This window comes from Acipenser ruthenus, chromosome 4 (assembly GCF_902713425.1).
Source record: "Acipenser ruthenus chromosome 4, fAciRut3.2 maternal haplotype, whole genome shotgun sequence".
Taxonomy (NCBI): Eukaryota; Metazoa; Chordata; class Actinopteri; order Acipenseriformes; family Acipenseridae; genus Acipenser; species Acipenser ruthenus.
Genome location: NC_081192.1, coordinates 89,172,777 through 89,197,798, shown reverse-complemented (window position 1 = coordinate 89,197,798; position 25,022 = coordinate 89,172,777). Strand labels below are relative to the sequence as shown.

Sequence of the window (25,022 nt, the reverse complement as noted above, 5' to 3'; positions counted from 1 at the left end):
AATTTTTGGAAAGTTTTATTTTTATTTTAATCTTTTTTTATATATTTATTTTACAATAGAAACATCTTAATTGCAAGTGGAAACTGCACTGTAGCCACCTGCAAATAAAACATGCAATATGCAACAATCACAGTACTGAGGAACAATGCTGTCAATGTAGTTTTCAGTCTGTACAGGACAATTCACTGCCACTAAAGCCAAGGTATTGGCTTTTGATGCAAGTACAATAGAGGCATTAAACACAAGATTTTCTGCACAATCTTCCATAAATTCATCCAAAAACAGCGCCAGTGCTGTGTTTTCTGCCATTTTGAAATTTCTTTCTTCATAACACACTGTTCGGTAAGGGCTAACTTATGTTACATAGCGCTATGGCAGAGCACTCTGCCTATTGAACGCAGCCCTGGCCATTTTAATCTTATCACAATGTCACAAGGGGATGTTTTTTTTACAACACAAGTTGCCCAGCAGAACCAACACAAACTTGCTAGAGCTCTCCAGTATGCAGCACCCCCTTTCCTGGGAAACTGTATATTTTTACAAACTAGCTGCTCTGTGAGAAAGTATTGGTGCTTTGTCTGCAAAAAAAAAAAAAAAGTGGTTTCCTTTTTAGCACATGAATTCATGACTACACACCCTAACAGAATGTGGCAAGCATCAGCTGTGGGAAAGGAAGGTTGGTTTTAGGTTCTTTTCACAGAACCAGGAAGGACTCGATGCAGCGTGCAGTGAGTGTATCTGCTGTTACTAAACGTCTCTGTAAAGAGGGGGAGGGGGGCTGTTTTGTTTTAGCGAAAGGCTCATCGACATCTCTTTAACACCTCTTGAGATACGGGGTTTTGATTACAAATCTTAAACTCATGAGTTAGACTTTTTTTTAAGATTTACAAAGGAAAGTTGAAATTTACTGTTGGAAATTTACTTTATTTAATCCACCAAATCAGACTAAAAAAAGTCTTTAAAAAAATTACAAGTTCAAATGTTCATTTTTTTTAAAATATGCAAGTTGAACAATACTTTTTTATATATATGTAGAAAATACATTTTGTCATTTATACATACCGATGTATGTAATCAGTCTAAAGAATATATAGATTACAAACATTTGTATTTGACTTAGTTCCAGCAATTCACTCCAACGATACTGGATTTGTACAAAATGTACCTTCACTGCTGAAGCAGATCATTGGTTTTTGTCAGCGAGCCTCTGGCACCCTGGACACACAACAGAAAGAGGTGAGAGACATTGGAGCTTCATACCTGGAGACTAAAGCAAGTGTCTTAAAAACTATGCAAAAGAGCCGGACTTGTCTGCATTTGTGGTTTTAGAGCTTTAACCTTATCTCACCGAAAGGCAGGATATCACACAACACTACCTGTTACAAAAGCAAATATGTTAGTGCAGACAACAGGTTTCTAATCGAGTAAAACAGACACGGGGGCTAAACAGTGACAGATTTAATGCCATTTCAATATTAAACACAGGAACAGCTGTGGCTGTCTGTTTACTTTTAAAGACAAAAATGCACTTAAGAGACTCACACACACTACTAAAGTGCCTTTCTTTCAGTGATTTTAACAATGTCGTAAAAGAGGCAGTAACTCTAATATATTTAACCCTTGAATAGCATAAACTGCAATGCAATAGGAGTTATAGTGCCATTCCTGCATGGAGTATCTTACTCAACACTTGCTTACCTAAACATAGGGCCCTATGTTTAAGCATCCCTGTAAGAGGCACTTGTATGAGTTTGCAAACCTGCCACTGCTGACATTTAACGGCACCCATCACTTTGACTGGTGACCTAAAATGGCCACCATATTGAGGTAATGTGACTTTTTGGTTTCTGAATGTAAAAATCTGTAACACTTGGCTTCATACTCAGTACACACAGGTATTCTATGATTACATTGGTCAGTGATTCTATTGGTCAGCTGTGGATGTCGTACAAGAAATATACACCCTTTCCTGCCAGGTTTGTCTTTGCAAAGCCATGCCTAACCATTTAAGGCAATGACTTCATATTGACAGGGATGCATGAACATTGCTGATTATGACAATGACATTGACCTCAGTTCAATATGCAGAGTGTAACTGCTATTAACTGCTATTAACTGTTACCTTTGTTTCAGTAGAAGCTTGTCTAAAACTCTATCACACCTGCTAACTCAGAAGCCATTCAAACTGTTTTTAAGATTTACAAAAAAGGTTTATATTTATAAAACTGACTGTCGTTAACTTTCATAGCAGTCTTGAATGACTATCCAGCTTTATTTAACCTGTCAAAACAGAATAAAAAAATATTTAAATAACTAAAGAGTTTATATTTGCAGGTTTTATAGAAACTCCTCAGGCAAAATATGCATGTCCATGGACAATGCTTTATATATAGAAAATAATACATTTAAATCAAAATAAATATTCTTTTTTTTTTTCTTAATCTGTCGAAACAATAGACAGATTGTAAACATTTGTATTTCACTTTAGTTTCATTACTGGATTTGTACAATGATACAGGCTACTCATTTTCAGACGTTTATATGTTTATAAGCTGTATTCTGTGACGCTGTATTCTATGATTCACTCAATCATTCCAGTGGAAATTACCTTTTTCAGTGCCACATTGTTTTTAACCTCTAGACATATCAATGACATAAATCTTTTTACTATTTTCGTATTACTTAATGTTTACAAACTATGTGACATTCTCCTTAGATTGGCTTAAATACTTGAAACATTTCTAAGCTGTTGGAAAACAATCCTAAAAATAACCTAGACCAGTTTCATGAATATCAAGCATGTTCATATTGAGTTCACTTTGTGAATAAGGCTTGACTTTAAGGTAAACTGTTGAGGAAATCACTTTAATTAACAGTCAGGGCATGTCGTTTTGTTTAGTATTACAGAATATTTGTAGATCTGTGTTGCTGACAATACATGAACAATGGGTTCTATTTTGTATATGGCAGTTCAGCATTTCTAGGTGACAAAATCCAAACATAATATACACAGCATGCAACACTGACTAATAGTGAGATAAGGAAATGGGATATTTTTTTACTTTCTCTTGTAGGAACTCTGGTTTCCTCTTTTGGACCTATTGATGTCACCAGTAGAGCACTTACAGTCTTCATCACCAGATCAAGTAATAAACAGTGAGTAGTAAGAAGCTTTGAAATGATTACAGTTGCTAATGTCCCACCTGCTTTCCGTCTACAGTTCTTTGACAGCTTTACTCAGTTCGTTTCCCAAACTGCAGTGAGAAACACTGAGTACAATGCAGTAAGCTGATGTCGAGTTTCACTTCTATGCTTTTCACTGTAACAGTTTCTGGTTCTAAATTGCAGACAATGGTACTGTACAGAACAACAGTGCAGACAATGGTACTGTACAGAACAACGGTGCAGACAATGGTACTGTGCAGAACAACAGTGCAGACAATGGTACTGTACAGAACAACAGTGCAGACAATGGTACTGTATAGAACAACAGTGCAGAGAATGGTACTGTACAGAACAACAGTGTAGACAATGGTAGTGTACAGAACAGTTCATTCTCCAGTAAAACAACAACGGTGGGGCTGTATCTTTTTGTTTGTTATTAATATATCTTACTAGTTTTCGAAAAATGTATTTATTCTACTTAAACTTTGCACTGGATCAAAAGCTTGGTAAATCTGGGCCATACAGCTTTGGTGAATCCCTCAGTATTTCTAGTAACAGAAAGCACACATACTGTACAACAAGGTTTGATGTAGAATTTGACCAACCTTGCAGATTCTTTGCAGATTCTTCGTTTTGTTCTGAGTTACTATATTCTCATACCCTCTTCAGAGCTGTAGCTCCGGCCCTGCCTTGTTCTAAGACGACAACTTGTCTGTCTTCAGTGTTTTCACACAACAAACCATTTCAACCCACAGCTGCCAAGTCCTTAACATACCTGCATGTGTATCAACACGAGCCTTGCACTGTTAACAATGTAGGGTTATATTCATAAAGCATGATTATTACTTAGGCATATTTAAATTCCTAGCTGCACTGTTTTTAGTGACATATTCAAAATTTGAGACGCAGCTAAGTCTTGATCTAATGCATGCATAGTCTACATGAACATAGCTAAACCCTGCCCATCGTTCACATTTAACCACACATAGCTAAAGGGTGTTTAACTCTTTTATGAATACAAGTTTGGTTGAAAGCCCTTTTAGCCAGACATGTTTAAACAACTGGTAAACACCCTTTGTGTATACAGCCCATAGTTTCTGGGTTCGGATGCAGTGAAGAAATGACTCTTAATGAAATGTAATGGATGTAGGCAAATAAGCAGCTTTATTTAAGCACACCACCACAACAGCAGCTGTTTCACTTCCTTAAACAACACAGCAATATTTTCTACTAAAGTTCTGAACGCAAACAAGTGCTGAACAAACAGCAAGATATTGGGAATCAGCATAGGAACACTATTGTATGTATGCGGTCTATGTTAAATTACTTATTTTTTGCATTAGGCAGTACATTTTGTATATACATTTTGTATTGCCGGTAATTCATTTTAACTACTAAATATAATCTTATAATTTGAAGCCCACAGAGTAAATACAAAAAAACATCATGAGTGAGAATGATTGTCCTGCAGTAATGCTAAAGCTTGGGCCCTCTTGGGAAGTTGGAAATAGTCATTGAAGCAACTCCCCACAGCAAGACGTTTGCGATGAGTGACAGATCCTGTACAATAATGCTTTTGCATCCATATATATATTCTATTTACATTTTGTTCAATTAAAGGTATGAAGGCTCCAACAAACGATGTCCTAGAAGGCATGGCAGCTTACACACCCCTTACAGATATACTGCAAAGGATCATTCAAGTAAGTAGGAATGGCAGTAAATGGTTTACTTGCAGTACAATGTTGTGAAGGGTGCATTTGCTTTGACATAGATATGATGTCTGTAAGTTTGGATTGGATCTCCTACATTCCTAAAAGACATACATGACAAATTATACATCTTCTGGCATTTATATAGATCACCTATTCAGAGAGCACATATATGCTCCCCTGGGAAGTTTTTTTTATTGATATTTTGTATAAAAAGTGTCTGAGCCAATAAAAACTCTCTCAATCTGTGATAGTAAGAGAACAGTTTTTGACAATAATCTAACCTCCCACAGTGCTGACTAAAACAGAACAAGCTTTCTTGTGTTCAACAAAAATGGAAATGTTGGTCGGGAGGCTGCGTTGCATAGGGCTTTTATTATAAGGAGGTGTGTTCTTTTGTTTATAAACACATTTGATATTTCGTTACTACTGCTAAACCTGCATATAGATATTTTAACTAGTAATGAGCAATTAAATGTTTAGATTTTTTAAATTACACTACATGTACATTTATTTTTTAATTGTTTTTGGGGTTATTACTGTACATTAATGTGTACATCCTCATACTGCTACAAGCAGAAGAATGTTTGGTTGGCTCCCATTGTGACTTTGTGAACAGCTACAGCTTAAATGACCTTTGTGTAATGTTAATAAGCTAGGCTGTCAACAGCGTGTTTCTAGCAATGTAGAGTGCACAGAAAGCTATAATATGCCTTAACGTATTAAGCAGACAACAGGGGCTGATTGTATTTGCTTTCATTCTGCTTTCCAGACCTTATTAGATGCAACAAAAAGCAGAACCAGGATCTGCACTGGTCCCTGTGCACTCTGAGAGCAAACGTCACCAGAGGGCTTACTCCGGCCCACAAGCTCTGTGGAGTCTGCACACAGCAGTACAATAAGCATCGAGCTGGGGCAGAGATCACTGTTTCTAGGTAAGGCTTGTTGGGACTCATTTGTAGATATTTGCATGTAGCATATCTTTGCAATTTTAGCTGTTTTGTAATTGCTGTTTAATACCCAATACAAAGCTAGCTGGTATTCCAGTAGCTTGCTAACAAGTTGCTAACAAATGAAGTCACAGTTAAGCATCCATGTGCGCCCTCTGTGCAGCTACTACTGCTAATATCTTAAAAACTCCTCAGGCAAAATCTAACGGCACCTGAAATGGCTGACAATGGTATCATGGGGACTTTTTAATTTCCAGATGATCAAGACCCAAGGCTTGTAGATATTGGGTTCATACTGGGTACACAGGTGTATTATGTGATTCCGTGGTGGTTGTTGTTGACATTTTATTTTAGCAAAGCTACTTCAGAAACCATCTCAATGTGTTACTGACCACGACATTGACCGCTGACGTAATCATTCTTATTGTCGTAATGTTTGGTACACAGCTGTCTTCCTTGTTTTGTTTTTTTTATTGTAGTTCCATTATCAATGTCCTCATAATCTCAGACTTGGTAGGGGTATCAAATTCCAGAGTTGTACTGGCTAATCTATTCTTGTTTAGAATGACTGCATTTCAGTTTCCTGTTTCAGTCATCACATATTGGTATTATTTCAAAGCAGCTCTGTGGTCTAAATTTAGCTTGTAGAAACAGGTTGAACAGTACTGTGGTTTATCAACTGTACTTGGTGATGTGATGTGTTTCTGAGGGCTGTATTAAACAGTCTATCATACCAAATGCAATCCAGAAGGGCTACAGGAGGATAGGAGATTTGTTCAAATTAACGGCAGATCACCGTCTTCAGTGTCAGAAGGACACATTTTGAATGAGGACACTGTAAAACAGCTAGCTTTGCTGAAGTAAATCACTTGACCGGAGAATTCTGACGTTCAGACCATGATCAATATGGGGACTATGGTATTTCCAAAGGAATGTACACACCCTGTTAGTCTGTAACATATTCATTTGGAATTTTGTCTTTTAACAGATATGCTCTGGGTGTTAGGTTGCAGAAAAGGAACAAGGGCTGTGGTCAAAGATAAAGTAGCTGACAACCACACTGAATTAATTCTAGAAAACTGAAATAAAACATTTGATATTGGGTGGAGAGATTAGAATCTGTCAGATAACAGAACTTGAAACCCTGTTGTTGTGTTTTATTAGTTTGAGTTTAAACTGTAGCCAAGTGGTAAAGGTTTAACAATAGATCCGCCGTGGTTATACTCAAGCCTCAAACCACTGCCGGCAGTCATCAGTTACATTTTAAACAACATCAATATTAAAGTGAAAGACAAACTATAGGATACAACTGAAAAGCACGTCATATCAAACATTCAGACACGCAGAGTAATTTAAATTTGAAAACCTCAAACCATCAAAATGACTGCCGTGGCAGTTCTAGTGTTAAAATGTTGCCTAAATGTTTAGCCAAAAATACATAGTAGTAAGCGTACCATGTAAGCCAGTTTATTTAATATTCAGTATTTCTTCACAGTCTTCCCCATACACGTACATGCTGTACACATACAGTATTTTGCACAAATACATGTTCAGTACATTTTTTAAAGTGATGGAGGGCTTCTTATGGCAGCTTTTCTGATTGGTAACAAACATTCCCAACATTTTCGAGTTTAACCCTTTAAACACGTTTAACCGAAATTGTGGTAGTTTTCTGTAAATGTTGCCATTCCAGAACACCTAGGGGAGTCATAATGGACAGATATTCAATTCACTGAGATCCTTCTATTTTCCCATGATTATTTCTGAATAGTTGCAAGCCTTGTGTCTACATGCATCAATATACATTGCTGGAGTTTTAATGATAACACTCAGGGATTCACTTCCCATGGACCAGGCAGTCAGCTTCAAGAGGTTGCATCAAGGAACTCAGAGACATTGAAAACATGCTTTTAAAACACCCACATGTGTGATTTTAATGTCCAGGTAATGTACAGTACATGTGACCTCTTGAAAGAGTCCTGGTACCAACTAAAAGTGCAGCAGTTAAAATATCACATGTGGGCAAAGTTGTGTTTAGCAGCCTATAAAACATGTGTATTTGTTAAAACTGTCTCTTTGCAGCTGTGGTCATGTTTGTCACACAGCTTGTCTACAGTGCAGTCTCAGTCAACAAGAGGGGCAGCAAGGGGAGTGGGCCTGCTTGAAATGTGTGTCAGCTAACAAGAAGTGGACATCAGCTACTAAATAACTAGCTACTCAATCAATCAATCACATTTATTTTGTATAGCACCTTTCATGCCAAGGCACCCCAAAGCGCTACACATTACAAATAAAATTACTATACAATAATATAATGAATGAGTGATCAGGGTCGGATAGGGCCATCCATTCTAATTTTGTTATCTTTAAAAAATGTTGTCCAAGGCTGCAAAGCAAGCAACTAAACATCTAAACTGAATAATTATCCAGCTTTGAAGACATAGATAGCTGAGTATCAGAATTATAATGGGAATCCACCACATTATACAACCACAAACTACTTTAGACAATCATATGTGATAAACTGACACTTCGATTTAGATTCAAAGTTTCACTAAAAGATGGAACTGGACCCCAGACAGATTGCAGCATCAAATAATCTGAGAAGAGCAGTTAAAAATCCTTCAAGGGTAAATGTATATATTTTATTTTTTACGTTAACCAAATTTAACTTGCACTAAATATTGCTCAGGCCCACATGCACTGCATCCAGAAGTCTCAAACGTAACCAAGGGTTTATGGGTAACACTTTAGTTTAGGGATCTGTTCTAAATAAACAACAACAACATAAACAACAGCAACAAAAAAATTAATAAAACGGTAACACTTTAGTTTATGTATCCATTATAAGTTATTATAAACAATAGCAAAAATAAAACAATGCCAAAATTGTATAATAACTATATTGCCAAAGCAAAGCAGCCCCATACAATTGGCGAGACAGATAAAGACAGACAAGCATAGAAAGAAAAACAGACCTGAAAAGACAGGCAGACAGACTATATCCATTTATAAGCGATTATAAACCATAGCAAAAAAAAAATGGCAAACGTGTATAATAGTCTTATTATTTCTAGTATAATTAATAACATGTTTATAGGTTGTTTATAAACGTATAGCTAGGGATGTCAAGTGGTTAAAAAAAATTAATTAATTTTATTTTAATCACATATTTCATTGATGCAATTACTGCATTCATCTCATTCAAGTTTGTTTTATTACTGTTGCTGCTATTATTATTATTATTTTAAAGTTTTTCTTCTTATTACCTATAAGGCCTTATATGGTCTTGGACCTTATCTTCAAGATCTGCTGACCCCATATGTCCCTGATCATTCCCTGAGATCGGAAAATGCTAATCCTCTGACAGTCTCTAAAATTCCATTTAAAAACAAAAGTATTCTGTTTTATTAATAACTTAAAATTGTCTAAATAAAACTAAGCATTCATTGAGTAACAGTTATGTTCTCCTTAATCGTAAATACTATCATATATATATATATATATATATATATATATATATATATATATATATATGATAGTATTCATATATATATACAGTGCCTTGCGAAAGTATTCGGCCCCCTTGAACTTTGCGACCTTTTGCCACATTTCAGGCTTCAAACATAAAGATATGAAACTGTAATTTTTTGTGAAGAATCAACAACAAGTGGGACACAATCATGAAGTGGAACGAAATTTATTGGATATTTCAAACTTTTTTAACAAATAAAAAACTGAAAAATTGGGCGTGCAAAATTATTCAGCCCCTTTACTTTCAGTGCAGCAAACTCTCTCCAGAAATTCAGTGAGGATCTCTGAATGATCCAATGTTGACCTAAATGACTAATGATGATAAATAGAATCCACCTGTGTGTAATCAAGTCTCCGTATAAATGCACCTGCACTGTGATAGTCTCAGAGGTCCGTTTAAAGCGCAGAGAGCATCATGAAGAACAAGGAACACACCAGGCAGGTCCGAGATACTGTTGTGGAGAAGTTTAAAGCCGGATTTGGATACAAAAAGATTTCCCAAGCTTTAAACATCCCAAGGAGCACTGTGCAAGCGATAATATTGAAATGGAAGGAGTATCAGACCACTGCAAATCTACCAAGACCTGGCCGTCCCTCTAAACTTTCAGCTCATACAAGGAGAAGACTGATCAGAGATGCAGCCAAGAGGCCCATGATCACTCTGGATGAACTGCAGAGATCTACAGCTGAGGTGGGAGACTCTGTCCATAGGACAACAATCAGTCGTATACTGCACAAATCTGGCCTTTATGGAAGAGTGGCAAGAAGAAAGCCATTTCTTAAAGATATCCATAAAAAGTGTCGTTTACAGTTTGCCACAAGCCACCTGGGAGACACACCAAACATGTGGAAGAAGGTGCTCTGGTCAGATGAAACCAAAATCGAACTTTTTGGCAACAATGCAAAACGTTATGTTTGGTGTAAAAGCAACACAGCTCATCACCCTGAACACACCATCCCCACTGTCAAACATGGTGGTGGCAGCATCATGGTTTGGGCCTGCTTTTCTTCAGCAGGGACAGGGAAGATGGTTAAAATTGATGGGAAGATGGATGGAGCCAAATACAGGACCATTCTGGAAGAAAACCTGATGGAGTCTGCAAAAGACCTGAGACTGGGACGGAGATTTGTCTTCCAACAAGACAATGATCCAAAACATAAAGCAAAATCTACAATGGAATGGTTTACAAATAAACATATCCAGGTGTTAGAATGGCCAAGTCAAAGTCCAGACCTGAATCCAATCGAGAATCTGTGGAAAGAACTGAAAACTGCTGTTCACAAATGCTCTCCATCCAACCTCACTGAGCTCGAGCTGTTTTGCAAGGAGGAATGGGCAAAAATTTCAGTCTCTCGATGTGCAAAACTGATAGAGACATACCCCAAGCGACTTACAGCTGTAATCGCAGCAAAAGGTGGCGCTACAAAGTATTAACTTAAGGGGGCTGAATAATTTTGCACGCCCAATTTTTCATTTTTTTATTTGTTAAAAAAGTTTGAAATATCCAATAAATTTCGTTCCACTTCATGATTGTGTCCCACTTGTTGTTGATTCTTCACAAAAAATTACAGTTTCATATCTTTATGTTTGAAGCCTGAAATGTGGCAAAAGGTCGCAAAGTTCAAGGGGGCCAAATACTTTCGCAAGGCACTGTATATTGGTTATAGTATCGTACTTAACTTGATTCATGGGCTTGCAGCGAGCCTGAATTTCTAAAAGTATACTCTGTCGAAACTGACGGGTTTCATTTGTTGTTGAGCTGTTGCTATAAAGTGTATTTTGAGAAGTGAAAGTGTATGTAGCACGCAGGTGGAGCTTCAGATTAGATGTAGCCTACGTTTATGATACTGAAACTGAATTTGACAGTAGATATGTCAAACTTTTTTTTTTTTAAATAAACTTCCCCTTCACAAGTCCTTCACTTTTAGTACTTTGCTTTATAATGCAGTTATATAACTAACTTTCTATGCAAACAGGAACTGCACTCATTGTGTTGTATGCAGTCAAGTATATTAAAATGGTGACGCAGGGAATGAGTTACGGTACGCTATGAGGGTCAAGACATAGGAGTGCGATTAACGCCAAAGAAATTAACATGTTAATCCCAGAAGGAGCGTAGTGTCTGTAAAAACAATATATTTTCAGGGATGCAAAGATATTTATCTAACAAGACGCATGTTATGTTAAATTGACAATAAATGCACTAGGCTATATGGGTATATAAACATATTCGAGATTTGTGCTAATAAAATGAAATGTTGGTAGTCATTAGCACAGTTTGGTGCAAGAAGCAGGGCAGTTGTTGCTGCTGCTGGATGCCAAACTATATTACATTGTCTAATCTCCTTGTCTTTTTGTTTTGTTTTTTCTCAACAGCTTTCTATTTTAACAGAAGTTACGAGGCAAAACTCAGATGGCTTCACATTAGGAGGTCGGACTGATCTCTTCCAGCAAGGAGATTTTCATCTGAACCTCGCTCCACCTCCTTTAGTAGACTCAACATGAGGGAACTTTTGTGGTTGTGCTCTTTGGTTCATATCTGCAAACAAATTTTTTTCTGTGAAACCAAAGTGTGCTCGGTTGCTATTAGTAGCTTATTCTTAGTGGTGGAATTCCACGAAGCTAGGATATATGTAAGCAATACTTCTTGGAATACCCAGTAAAAAGCAAAAATAAACTCACTCCTTTTGATTAATTAATTTGTTATACATTATCTCACAAATATTTGAACTTGAATTTGATTATACAGTACTGTGAAGCTGTTTGTGTTTGCTGTTGCTTCAGCATTTCAGCCACTGTCCTGTTCTTGATTTGAACTGTTTTACCTAGGTGCTTGGGGTTAACACCACAGTAACACCACAGTATACATGAATGCTCACTTGTGCACAGGCTGTTTCAAGAGTTTAAATAACAAGGCCTCATATTTTTAAGGTGATTTAAATCCCCCCCCACCCCCCCCACCCCTCCCCGGTAGTGTAAATATATTTACAGACAGAAATATACTTAAGACTCTAAGACTCTGATGCAGGATTAGATGTTTGATTGTATTAACCTTTGATCCAAACAGTGGTGGTATTTAGACTGTTTAGCTCAATTGATTAGGCCCCTGCATCTGCTATATTCCCAACATTTAACACTAAATAACATAAGGAATCAATTTCATGTTGTTGCTGTAAATCAGTTTTACTTGTGTTGGCATACTCATATTAGCTATATTTTAAAGTGCCTGTGTGTCAACACTATGTACAGTATTAAAAAAAAAAGCTTTGGAGAATATCATTACTTGGTAGATCCAGGGTAATAAATGTTATTCAAAATTAGATTATTTAGTATTAACCAACTGGAAGCAGCCACGCCCAAATATTATATATAAAATATGTTTTATGTATTGTACCTACAATAAACACAATGCAATAATTTAGCATTCTTTTCTTCCAGTTTTTTAATGCTGTGAGTACAGGTCAATGAGCGTCTGAGAGAACACAGAAAACTCAGAATAGTCGACCCTCTGAATGTCAGTTTAACTAAGTTAACTGCTTTTAGTCAAACTCGCTCTTAAATGTAATTATTTTCTGTATTCTTTACTTTGCTCTTATTTGAATTTGACCTTATTTTCTACTGATTTTATTGTACCTTATAACTGCTCTTAACTAAATGTGATATTCTGTGATGTGATTTGCTCAACTGTTTAAATAAAACTCCATCCCTCTGAGTTATTACTAAAGTGTAAATAAACATAGTTTTTTTTTTTTATAAAAGAAAAATTAATAAATGCATTTCATTGATACTAACTGGTGGTTATTAATTATGTGGTACTATCTTATAAAACAAGATTTATTATTATTTTTTTTAATAAAAAATATTCCATACTTAAGTGTTGGCCTATGCTTCTGTGTGCGATCACATTGACAGATAGTTGATTGATTATAGATGGTCCTGGAGCCAATCCGTGCCAATGTAAAATTTAGCAAAACAGGTTAAGAAATAAATACTGTGAAAGCAGGTGTGTGACTGGAGGAAGGTCTTGGGACGGGCGAAGGTTTGGAAACCATCTGGCTTGCCTCACTCTGTGAATCCTGATTTATCAACTAAACAATGGCATGGAATTGTAAATTGCGATTGTAAAATAGATACATGACATGACCATCTTACAACTTTATACAGAGAGTTTCAATTTCAGTTACTATATTGTCATGCATGTAAGCACAAGTGTCTCTATTTTCACGATAGAAAAAAAATGCTCATGCAATTATGTTATTTCTGTTTCATGTTTTTACAAGTAAATATAATAACATTTTTTTTTTTTAAGTTACTTTATTGTCCTTCTGTTTATATAATCTAGTTACCCATGAAAAATATTTCCATATCCAAAAAAAAAAAAATCTACAGAAGAAGTACATTAAACCTCATGTATAACAATGCATTGGCCCTTATTTACAGTCTATACATATGTACTCTTAGTTTACCCCTGATAAAGTCCTCTTTGTAACACCATTTATTTTCTTTGCCTTTGAGGTAATATTAAAAGTATTTGCTTATACAAGTCCATTAAGAGCACATAGTAAGTACGATAAATGGTTAAGAACAATTTCAACTAAAAGCAGTTACCAAAAACGTGAATATGGATATCTGTAAGAGTAAAAGCAAGTACAAGATACAGTGAATAGTTATAATTAAGAGCAGTAGTATATGGCAAGGTATGGAGCAGTTCAGTACAAGTACAAGCTGATGCAAGTACTGGTACAATTGGGTGCCATATAGTCCAGTATGTTCGAGAGTTGTGGTGTTTACAGATGCTATCTGAATAGGTGTCTTGAGGAGGTGTCGGAGGGTGGTCAGGGACTGAGCAGTCCTGATGTCCGTGGGTAGGTCGTTCCAGCACTGAGGGGCAAGGGTGGAGAAGGAGCGGGCTCTGGAAGCGGAGGAGCGGAGGGGGGGTACAGCTAATCTGCCGGTGGCGGAAGAGCAAAGGGAGCGAGAGAGGGTGTAGGGAAAATAATAGTCTGGAGATAGGAGGGAGCAGAAAGGTCGAGATATTCAGAGCAAGGTGAATAAGGCATAGAAACTGAGAAAGGTCTTTGTCAAGTATTACCTGATACCATGTTTGAAAAATGTAAAATGTAAAAATACATGTGTGTTATAATGGTAACACTTTTAGTGTCTGTTCATGATTATTTCATCTGTATTAAGGGAAATGTTATGAAGTCATGAAAAGTATGTCATGAACTTATGCTTGTGACTTTTGAATTCAATAGTAATTTCATTTGAAATCAGTAGGAAATCCTGTGTTAGTTACAGTGGAATTACAGCCACTTATTTTAAACTGTTACCGTTATCACATGTATTTCTTTCAAAACTTCTCAAGCATATGGATGTGCAAAACAGGCAAGATTTATGGCTCCTAAATGAAATGTTTAAATTGTTTATTTCCAGTCTGGTCACTAACATTTAATTTCTGAAAATCTTGTAGCTTAGACTATTTCCTTACACTATTTCCCTTATAAAAGTTTACCATGTTATTTTTGCACATTCTTACCATGCCTTTCCCATGGTTATACTAGCATTTGCCATAGTTTACACTAGTTTGTTTTGTTTATTAACATGCTTCACCATACCACGCTTTTCTTTACAATGCTTAACTATACAGTGCTTTCACTATGCTTTATTACACTTTGTTGTGCTTTTACAATGGGAAACTTTTGGAAGGGTTGTAACACAAGTTTATATAAAATACCTTAAATAATAGCTCAAACTTTATTTTAGCAGCGGAGCAACTGCGATATATAATCAGAACTTGATCAACTGAAAACAAGTGACATGTAGAAAGAGTGGCATAGAGAATATACATTTACACCATTGTAAATGAAAAACAAACATGTTACAGAAAAGCAAAAAATAAGTAAGGTGCTTGTGCGAGCTCATAATACCCCCTCCCCCACCCCCACCCCAACCATAACCCCAGGTTCAGTCAAGGCCATCTGATCATTGGTCATTTTGAGAAACAGCATGAGCGCTTCTTCAACTGCCTCTTGCTATAAATGTCAGCAAGTCAAAACAACATAAAGATGTGATAGCCAAACAGATCTCATTGTAATGATTTGTATCGTCATCGCCTTGGTTATGTTGAATGTAGTAGATTCGGAATATGTGGTATGGGAGGAAACAGATGATCATCACCATAAGAAAGCTCAGGTTCTTCAACTGAGCCCTGAATTCTTGACGGGACAGCAAGTCGGTCTTGTTCTTCATTGCAACTTTCACCAGGATCACCAACTGGCAAGCAAGCAATGCAAACACTGTCAACAAAACAGTGGTGATAATAACATAGTTCAGTGAAGCAACAAAAGGATTTTGCATTTCTTTCCCAAACTCAAAGCACTTGTTTGTACTGTAATTGCCGTGTTTGCCATACTGAATGAAGAGTGGTGGAAAAATACTGACAAAGACAACCACCCACACCAGACAGCTGGCAAAAAAAGCGTGGAGGGGCCTGTAGAAATGTATATTCTTTCCAAAAAAAAATAGGAAGCGTACAAACAGGATGGCAATGTAGAAAATGAAGGAGATGTATAAATGGGAGTGGATGAAGATGCTCACCCATTTGCAGAGGAAAAATGGATGCTTCCACTCATTTGTGGCAAAGTATTCAATGCGAAATGGGACAGAGATTAGAAACACGCTGTGTACCAAGACAAGGTTGATGATAGAGGTCGTGGTGACGGAAAGCTTTGTGCTGCTGTTATACAAGAAGACAGTCATAAAAATGACTCCCACTACTCCACCAATTAGCGAGACACTGTAGATGGCTACCAGGACATAATTGTATTGTGAGATTGAGCTATTCATTTGTATCATATCTTCTATGGTCTCATTTGTCCCATTGTTAATATACATTTTCCTCTTCAAATTCCTGCAAAAACATAAAGTGCAGCATTAGAAGAAATATACGTAATAGGTATTGTAACTAAATATTAATCTTAATAATAATTCCCTTTAAAAAGGTGCAGTGTGGTACAAAACTGTTCATGATATCTTTTTCAGAACTTAAGACATACAACTTTGATTTGATATATAGTTAACAGTAATGTTGGTTAACATTTTTTATATTTATTTTACTACTGTATACCACATGTTCCAAATGTATTTTTAATTTTAACTTTCATTAAACTATGCCATTTTAGCATGGCCCATCTCAAATAAAATTCAATGACACCAACCCGTACCACATAGACAAGTTTTGAGTAAACCCTCTTAACCATAGGTGAAAAATAATGATTACCATATGACAGAAATGCAACCTTTTTACCCATTGTCAAAACACCTTTCAAATCTGTTTTATTTTTCCAGATCACCTATACTCAGGTATACTGTGTACGGTATTGTATTAAATGAAGTCTTTACTGCACCTTAAAAGTAAAGTCCAAACAAACAAACAAAGCCAGGTGCATGATCTCCAAATGCATGAAGTAATTCCAAAATGATCCGCACACTGCTATTTGAAGAATGGTGATAAAAAACCACCACAAAATCAAAATTATGCGAAAAAACAGTCTTTTATTTATAGAAGAACAGGCAAAAAAATGGATGTAATGCAAAAAGTGCTCAGTGCAAACGTTTCGGTCGCATGACCATCATCAGTGGTAGTGAATGAAGAACACCTGAGTATTTAAGATCTTAATTCAATTAAAGATAAATATCAGAGGTCAGGTGTTCAATTAAAGACAAAACAACATGTACACAGACCAATTCATATAATAATATATTGATAGACATTAGAGGGAATATATTACTAAATACTACTATAAAATTTCATTATAGGACAAGTTACAGAAAAATAGCAAAGATAACAATGGCAGAAATCATCAATTAAATTCATCATATTGTTAAATACATCATAATTATTTAATTTTAAGACCTATTGATTAGACTATTTCAATTCATATAGATCTACTAAAGCTAAAATAATAAAAATAACACTGATATTAATACAAAAAATATGTAAATACTATGTAGACATAAACATTAGTGACCATGAAGTCTTAAGTATAACGTAATGAATTAATTATAAAATAAACATTAATGATATAAAGAATACAGAAGCAATAAAAAAATAAGAAATATTAATTATATATTTATAGGTAACATGATAATCCAAGTTCTTCATTAATGCTTTCTGGCTGCACTGTCTTGAGATAGAAGATCCATTTTGCTTCACATTGAAATAGTTTTTGATTCAAGTCACCCTGTCACAGGGTGGCTTTGTGAATGACGTCAGACCAGAAAGGAATACACAGAGAGACAGTGGTGATGAGTGAAACTGAGTCGCGGCAGCGCTCAGTGTTTAATAAACAAATAAATAAACGGTTGAACAAAACACAGGACACGGCACTTGAGGTCAAATAAAACAGACAAACAAAACAGACTAACACTTAACAAACGGTGGACTAAGACGAACAAACACGATGAGTTTAAACAACTATCAATTTACTTTATTTTACTTTACTTTCTCCTCTCCACACCCGTTCTCCACTCACCGAACACACAACCCCGAGTGAGTGAAACGTGCACCTATATATACTGCTGTGCTGGGATTCAATTACTAATTAATTATTCACTTGAATCCCAGCACGTGAATTAATTACGTGCAACCTCGTGCTCAAATATTAAATACTTTAAATGCACGTGAAGTGATGTGCAATCCTCATGCTTAAATACAATTATACATTTTTAAACACACGTGAAACACAGACCTGTTTATATCCCGTGTACCAATGCCTATACACCAACATTAACACAGCACACGTAACATACAACACAGAAATGCACACAGGGGCGGGGCACATTGCCACACACCCCCTCTACGAAACTGAAATAATCTTTGTATACCACAACATTTTAAGTCTGAATTGGAATGATTTACCTCTGCAAAATGTCTAGCCAGTGGCGAACGTACATCATTCCTACAGATGGCACTTATGTTCATTAATGTGCACTTGTAATTGTCTTTTGGTTTTACCAACATATTGTAAGTAGCAAGGGCAGGAAATTAAATAAACTACAAAATCAGATGTGCAGGTAATAACTTGTGAAATCTTGTATTCTTTTTTAGTTACATGACTTATAAAGGTTTTAGTTTTAGCATTGTCACAGGCTGCACATTTCCGACATGGAAATAAACCGTTCATCACTGTACCCCATTTTAAATTTGTAGCTGAATCTTAACAAAAATCTCCATATTTCTGCGTCTATAGTGTATAAAAAGTGGCATAGACTGAAATATTTTGCTACAGATAGTAACAGTTGATAAGATATACCAGTGTTGTCTAATAATATTTTTAATCTCATGACTGTGTGTAGTAAAAGTCATGTAACAAATGGAAGATAATTCTTTGTTGTTCTTATTCACATGAGGATTCACATCTACGTTTTGAACTTTGAAGAGAGCTTTATCTAACCAATCCCTTGGGTAATTCCAAGATAGAAATTGGTCATACATTTTGCCAGCTTCAGTATCAAAATCTTCATATTTAAAACAAATTTGTTTGAGTTGCAAGAATTGACTATAAGGGAGTCCCCTTTTGAGTGGTTGTGGCAATGTGGTTTGCAGTGTGCAGGTGCAGGAGTGATCAATAACAGACTGGGTTTGGTGCTGGCCTGTAGCAACAGCTCCGGATCGTGTTAGCCGTCTAATAATAACAAACAAGTATAATTAAATGCGACAAAACAAACAAAACACTCACGACAGACAGTACGGTTCTCCTTCCGGTTCAGCATTAACCATAACAAAGGAATAGATCACTTCGCTACGTCCCCTTATATACCGTCAATCATGACCCCTTGGTTAATGATTGCAACCGCTCCTCCAATCCGCAGCTGCCACATTGTTTCCCTTCCGGGTCGATGATTTACTGTACCGTAGCTCCACCCCCTTTCTAGATGGCAGACTTCCGCCTAACCCTGGGAATTAATTGTCTGGCCATCCAGTCCAGGGTACTCTGTTGCCTTTATACAGCGTCCTCACAGGTCGGGAGGGAGATTTATCACCAAGAATCATTCTGTCTGTGTCACAGTGGTACAAAATGAAAGCTAGAAGCATGCAGAATACTGTTTTTTTCACTGTTTAGTATACAAGGTGGTTGTGACAGAGACAGAATGATTATTGGTGATAAATCTCCCTCTATTCCAAACTAAAATTAATAGAGGAAATCATACCATTCAAATAAGCAATACATGCTATAAGTTCTAGAACAGTGCCGGACCATAACAGAAACATAACATCAATATACTGTTTCCATATGATGATGTTATCTATGAAAGGATTATGTCCATATATATTGTTGTATTTGAGAAATCCCATAGAGAGATTGGCATAGTCGGGTGCAAATGAAGCTCCCATTGCTGTGCCCTGGATTTCTAGATAAAAATCTTTCTCAAAGAGAAAGTCATTTTTAGTGAGACCTATATGTGCCATCTCAAGTAAAAATACAGTTGATGTCTGTATGTCACTTCTCCTATCAAGATTTTTAAGAGCATTAAGGCCATCAACATGTGGAATATTGGTATATAAACTTACAACATCGAGTGTAGCTAGAATAACATTTTCATTTGGTAATCTTACATTCAATAATTGACCAATAAAGTCACCTGTATCCCTTAGATATGGAGGTAATTCAATAACAAGGGGTCTCAAGAAAGAATCAATATAATTGGAAAGAGGTTCAATAAAGGAACCAATTCCAGAGACAATCTGAACATGCTGCAGAATATATAGAACTTAAAATAACCATTGTTAAAAGAGGAAATAGTTTGAAATTTGCAACAACTTGTACGTGTCCCCTTCCTGGCTGTATTCATTGAAACCACATTCCACTACATGCTGTCCTGTGGCAGCTCTGTAAATAGAAACTAAAAGTTTTCATGTAAATATAGTAGACTAGTCACATTTCTTGAGATTAAGGCTTGTTAAGGAAGCTTGAGGCATTTCTTGTTAAAAGTTGGTTAAAACTTGCTCTAACCCAATTTGGACCTGCTGTCTTATTCAGTGGTTAAAGTGTGCAGAAAAAAATTGCAAAAGAGAGCCACCATAGCTACTATATGAAACAAGGGGCCAAGGGGAGCTGAAACAATATTATAGGATAATTTAATTTTTGTAGAGGAGCTACAGTGAGGAGCACACGATTATATGTGAAAACTGTACTGTTAAATTATCATTGTGCAGGATAATCTTAACAACTGTTATTTAATTCAAACAGGGCACAAGTAGCAGACCACCACCAAATCTTCCCAAACTTCTTCCTACCTTATATGAAAAATATGAAAGGATAGCTTCATAGATTACTCTACAAATATAAAAACTTTCAGATAGACTACAAAAATGTCTGGTTATCCCAGGTGAAGAACTTGGGACCGTCTACATAAGGAGAGACACACTAAACAATATGTTAGCAAAAGCAAGATGTCCACAAGATTCTCCTAACATGTTACAATACGAAATATAATAAAAATAGGCTCTTAAGTTACAATAAAATATAGGCTCTTGGGCTATCCGGAAGTACCAGAGATCCCCAGATGCATGCCCCAGGGTTGTCGTGCAGAAGTTGTGTGACCACATGGTGCACTGGCTCAACCCTGCCCAGAAAACGAGCTTACAGATGGGCAAGTCTATCGCTGTGCAGCACTTTTACCATGTGGTTGGCACTGAAACCCAGGCATGGATGTGGCACCACAACCCCGACAACCTGGAAGATGCTGTGAAACTGGCAGAGGATTTCAAAGACTCCCTGGTCTCCGCCAAGACCAGCCTACTCACCGCTCCAGCACAACGGAGCAGCCGAACACCACTTCCTCTCTCCGCTCCCCCACCACCTGGACCGGGACCGAGACCTCCTAGACCGCCAACCCCAATGGGCAACCTTGCCTCCCCTCCATGGAGGCCAAGGTTGGCCCCCAGCTGGGGTAGAGTGGCTGCCCCTGCCCTGTTGCCATACCAGCAACGGGACAGATATTTAACCTCTGCTCCCTCCTTCCCCCCTACCTGTCTTAGATGCAACCAGCCGGGACACCAGGCCAGGTCATGCCCATCAGCGATGGAGTGTGACGTGGCGACGTGCAATTGGGCATCATTTTTAATGTGATTTGGGGAAATGTGAAAACCCACGCATTAGTGGACACAGGGTGTGGGCAGGCCTTAATTAAGCTCTCTTGGGCAGTGTGTCGTGGCAGCCACAAGATCAAGTGGCTATTTCCTGTATCCATGGAGACACGCCGACATACCCCACTGTAAAAGTATATATATTGGTAGGACCGATAAAACATCACTTAGTAGTTGGGGTGGCGGAAAGGCTACCACACCCAGTAATTCTTGGCCGAGACTGGCCAAACTACAAAGAATTGGTTACATTAATGACAGTCTCGATTGCACACGTAAACGTGGTAGAAAAGAAAGAAAGGGAAATTATTGGTGATGTTTTTCCCTTTCAAGCTGAAATGTTTTCCAAAGCAACGACCCCACATTGGTGCACGCTGGGGAAGGTAAGGATGTTGACGACACTGGGGTGATAGTATTTCCACACTTCATTATCAAGGAGTTATTGTTATACAGGGTAAACCTTGCCACGGGCACAGGACAGCCTGTAACACTACTGATGATTCCCCCGTCTTGTCGGCTCGAGGTCATGAGGCTGGCGCATGATATTAAATGATTAAACAGAGCAATATGCAACCCATTGTGTATTGTCTGTTATCATTATCGTTTACTGTTTTGTCATCAGACTTTGGATTACAAAAATAAACCTCCATTTCACCAGTACTTTGTGTCATTGTCTTGAGCACTGCAACCACTTTGCCACAGTGGTATATAAAGATCCCTTATCAAGACATACAGTTGTATCGAGAAAACTAACCTTGAATGTATCATATTCCAAACTAAAATTAACAGAGGAAATCAGATCATTCAAATAAACACCAAATGCTTTAAGTTCTAGATCAGATCAAAGAGAGAGCTTAACATAACAGAGGGATCCTCTCTTATGAAAGAAACCTTATACTTACTTCCGTCTCTGCTCTATATGCCTATTATAGAAATTAAAAATGATCTACAAATGAATGCGCCATATTAGAGGGACCATAACATGGAAGACCCTATGGGTTAGGCACTGGAACCCCCCCCCACCAAAAGCCTTGCTGCAATTCTGTTTTTTTTAATATATGAAACTTCTAGGCTGATTTTTATTTTTTTTTAAATGTATTTCTTAGCTGACACCCTTATCCAGGGTGACTTACAATTGTTACAATATAATACATTATTTTTACATACAATAACCCATTTATACAGTTGGGTTTTTTCCTGGAGCAATCTAGGTAAAGTACCTTGCTCAAGGGTACAGCAGCAGTGTCCCCCACCTGGGATTGAACCCACAAACCTCCGGTCAAGAGTCCAGAGCCTAACCACTACGCCACACTGCTGCCCCATTGGGTCTTATTAAACACACACACACACATTATGCAGTTTTGTTAGCCAAGTAAACTCAAGTGTACTTCGTCTGTAACGCTGTGGATGCATTAATGTAATAAATAATATTCCATCAACTAGACAAACACTCTCAATCTGGCTTTACCCATACAACACATTTCACCAGGTGTCTTTCTGTCATGAGGTCTTAATATTGTAATTTTAGATTGCTATTAATAAACTGTATTCACACGTTGTACAGTGTAAAATGTACTTATTAACATGACATGTATATTTCAGCAAATAAATGATTCATTAGTTTGTACAAAAAACATGAAATAGTCACTTGTGTCTTACCTAGCCTAGTTTTTCTTAAAAGATGATGAAGAACACTGGATGCACAGCTAATGCTTCTGAGTAGGAAGACTGAAAAAGCTGCTAAACACACATGCTGGTTAAAATACAGGAAAGGGGAGGGGCATTGCAGCGGACACAGTTGTTATTTTGTAAGCTTTTTTTTTGTTTTTTTTTACTACTTGTATTGGTCCAATAAAGTGAACATTTCCTTTGTCTAATATTCTACTAACTGTAATTTGCATTGCATTTCTGTATATTTTCTTCAGATTTAACTATTTAGGGAAAGCATAGAACAAAAACTTCAACATGCATACCATTTGGTCACCCCCAACAACTCTATAATTTACAGTGATTCATTAGGGTTGTGTTAAGTGTTTAGATTAGGTGAACATATCGAAGCAGAGTTTACAAAGTTCAGCTATACACACACACATGCACAGGTAGGCTATGAGACATCCGCTCATGTTTCTTTATGATATCAAATGTTTGACCACCAGTTGGCACTATGCACTAAGCAAAACAAAAAAGTGCTATTCCAAATAAATGTTGACTGAGTGCAAATGCTATAGGACCTTGTAACAGGGGAGACTATCTGGTGTGTCTGTGGTTCTGCTGGAAGAGGGCAGCAGTCTCACAAGATCTGCCTGTCAGTCATAGCAATGACACGGAGAGGTGGGTAAGAGGGTGTGTTGGCTTTCCCTCTCTCTGAGTGGCTGAGAGGTGAGCCTTGACGGATTGCTCAGCCCATAAGAACTGCGCTTGGTTGTGCATTCGGGTGTCCGGAGAGAGGATACCCCAGTGACGCTGGCGGAAGATGTCAGTATAAACAAAGAACAGGCAAGCACGGCTGAGTGAGACAGCCTGCCTTGAAAGAAACTAAAAAAAATAGAAGAAATAATTACGTACCCAATTTGTTTTATTGTTTACCAGTATTGGTATTCCTGTGGTCCTGTGTACTATTGCCGGTACTCAGGCCACCGACAACATCGCCCTCTGCGGGCTAAAAGAAAAACTTCAAAAATAATAAAACTGGGCACCAGTGCAGTTTTTTCAGATAAAACTTCTGTCTCCCGTGTGTGTCAGTGAATTGCCCACCACCCTTCCACAGACCTAAAAATACTATCAGTAATGGACCTATTGTTGTGAATTAATCCTTAATAAGCAAAAACTTTTAACAACACTTTTAGAGATTTAAAAATATTAACTAAAACGCAACTGAATATGGTGTAAAGCAGGTCATCTTTTTTGTAACCTTGTGATCTCAATATAACGGTTTTAAATGTCAAGATCCTGAGAAAATGGATCTTGTGATCGCGACATAAAAATAACTTTCCCCTCTTGTGTAAGGAAACTCATTTAAGTTGATGTCTGCCTACGAGTGCACACAATACCAATGCTATGTTAGTAAGTCTCCATTTATTGATTCCAATATTCAAAAGCTACACATCTACAGCGTCAACATTTATCATTAGACACAACAAATGCAGCAAGTAGTTTTAAACAGAAATCAGATCATGATCACTTACCTAATTTTCTGGGAGATAGCTCAGACACGGAGATGGTCTGTCTTCAGAAGAGGATTCACTTAACCATGTCTCACTCAATAATAGTGAATTACATGACAAACATTTCCACTATTTCTTCAAATGTATATTCAATGTAATTTCTCTTAAACAACGTTTTTGGTTGTACTTCAGACCTGTTATTATCTGTTTCTGCTGATTTACCAAAAATAATACCAGCATGGGTTTATCAAATGACATACGGGATCAGGAATCCTGATTGTCATTTTAACCCACAATAGTCTTGTGCTCCTAGTGAATCCATAAATGTACATGTAAACCTGTTAAATC

At 37.1% G+C, this 25,022-nt stretch overlaps 1 protein-coding gene and 1 long non-coding RNA gene across 2 annotated transcripts; one reads left to right on the top strand and one right to left on the bottom strand.

The window, feature by feature from the left end:
* Window positions 1–643: 643 nt before the first annotated feature.
* On the top strand, window positions 644–15,285 carry LOC117400163 (uncharacterized). The gene is made up of 6 exons (XR_004544180.3): window positions 644–728; window positions 1,121–1,236; window positions 3,075–3,156; window positions 4,786–4,868; window positions 5,650–5,812; window positions 11,739–15,285. It is a non-coding gene; the product is annotated as an uncharacterized LOC117400163 (long non-coding RNA).
* Window positions 15,286–15,324: 39 nt separating this feature from the next.
* LOC131737067 (probable G-protein coupled receptor 141) lies at window positions 15,325–23,256 on the bottom strand. Its single transcript, XM_059023474.1, has 2 exons — window positions 23,170–23,256; window positions 15,325–16,272 (listed from the first exon to the last, which is right to left on the bottom strand). Exon 2 carries the CDS (start codon window positions 16,254–16,256, stop codon window positions 15,381–15,383), a length of 876 nt encoding a protein of 291 aa, XP_058879457.1. The 5' UTR covers window positions 16,257–16,272; window positions 23,170–23,256; the 3' UTR covers window positions 15,325–15,380.
* Window positions 23,257–25,022: the final 1,766 nt, after the last annotated feature.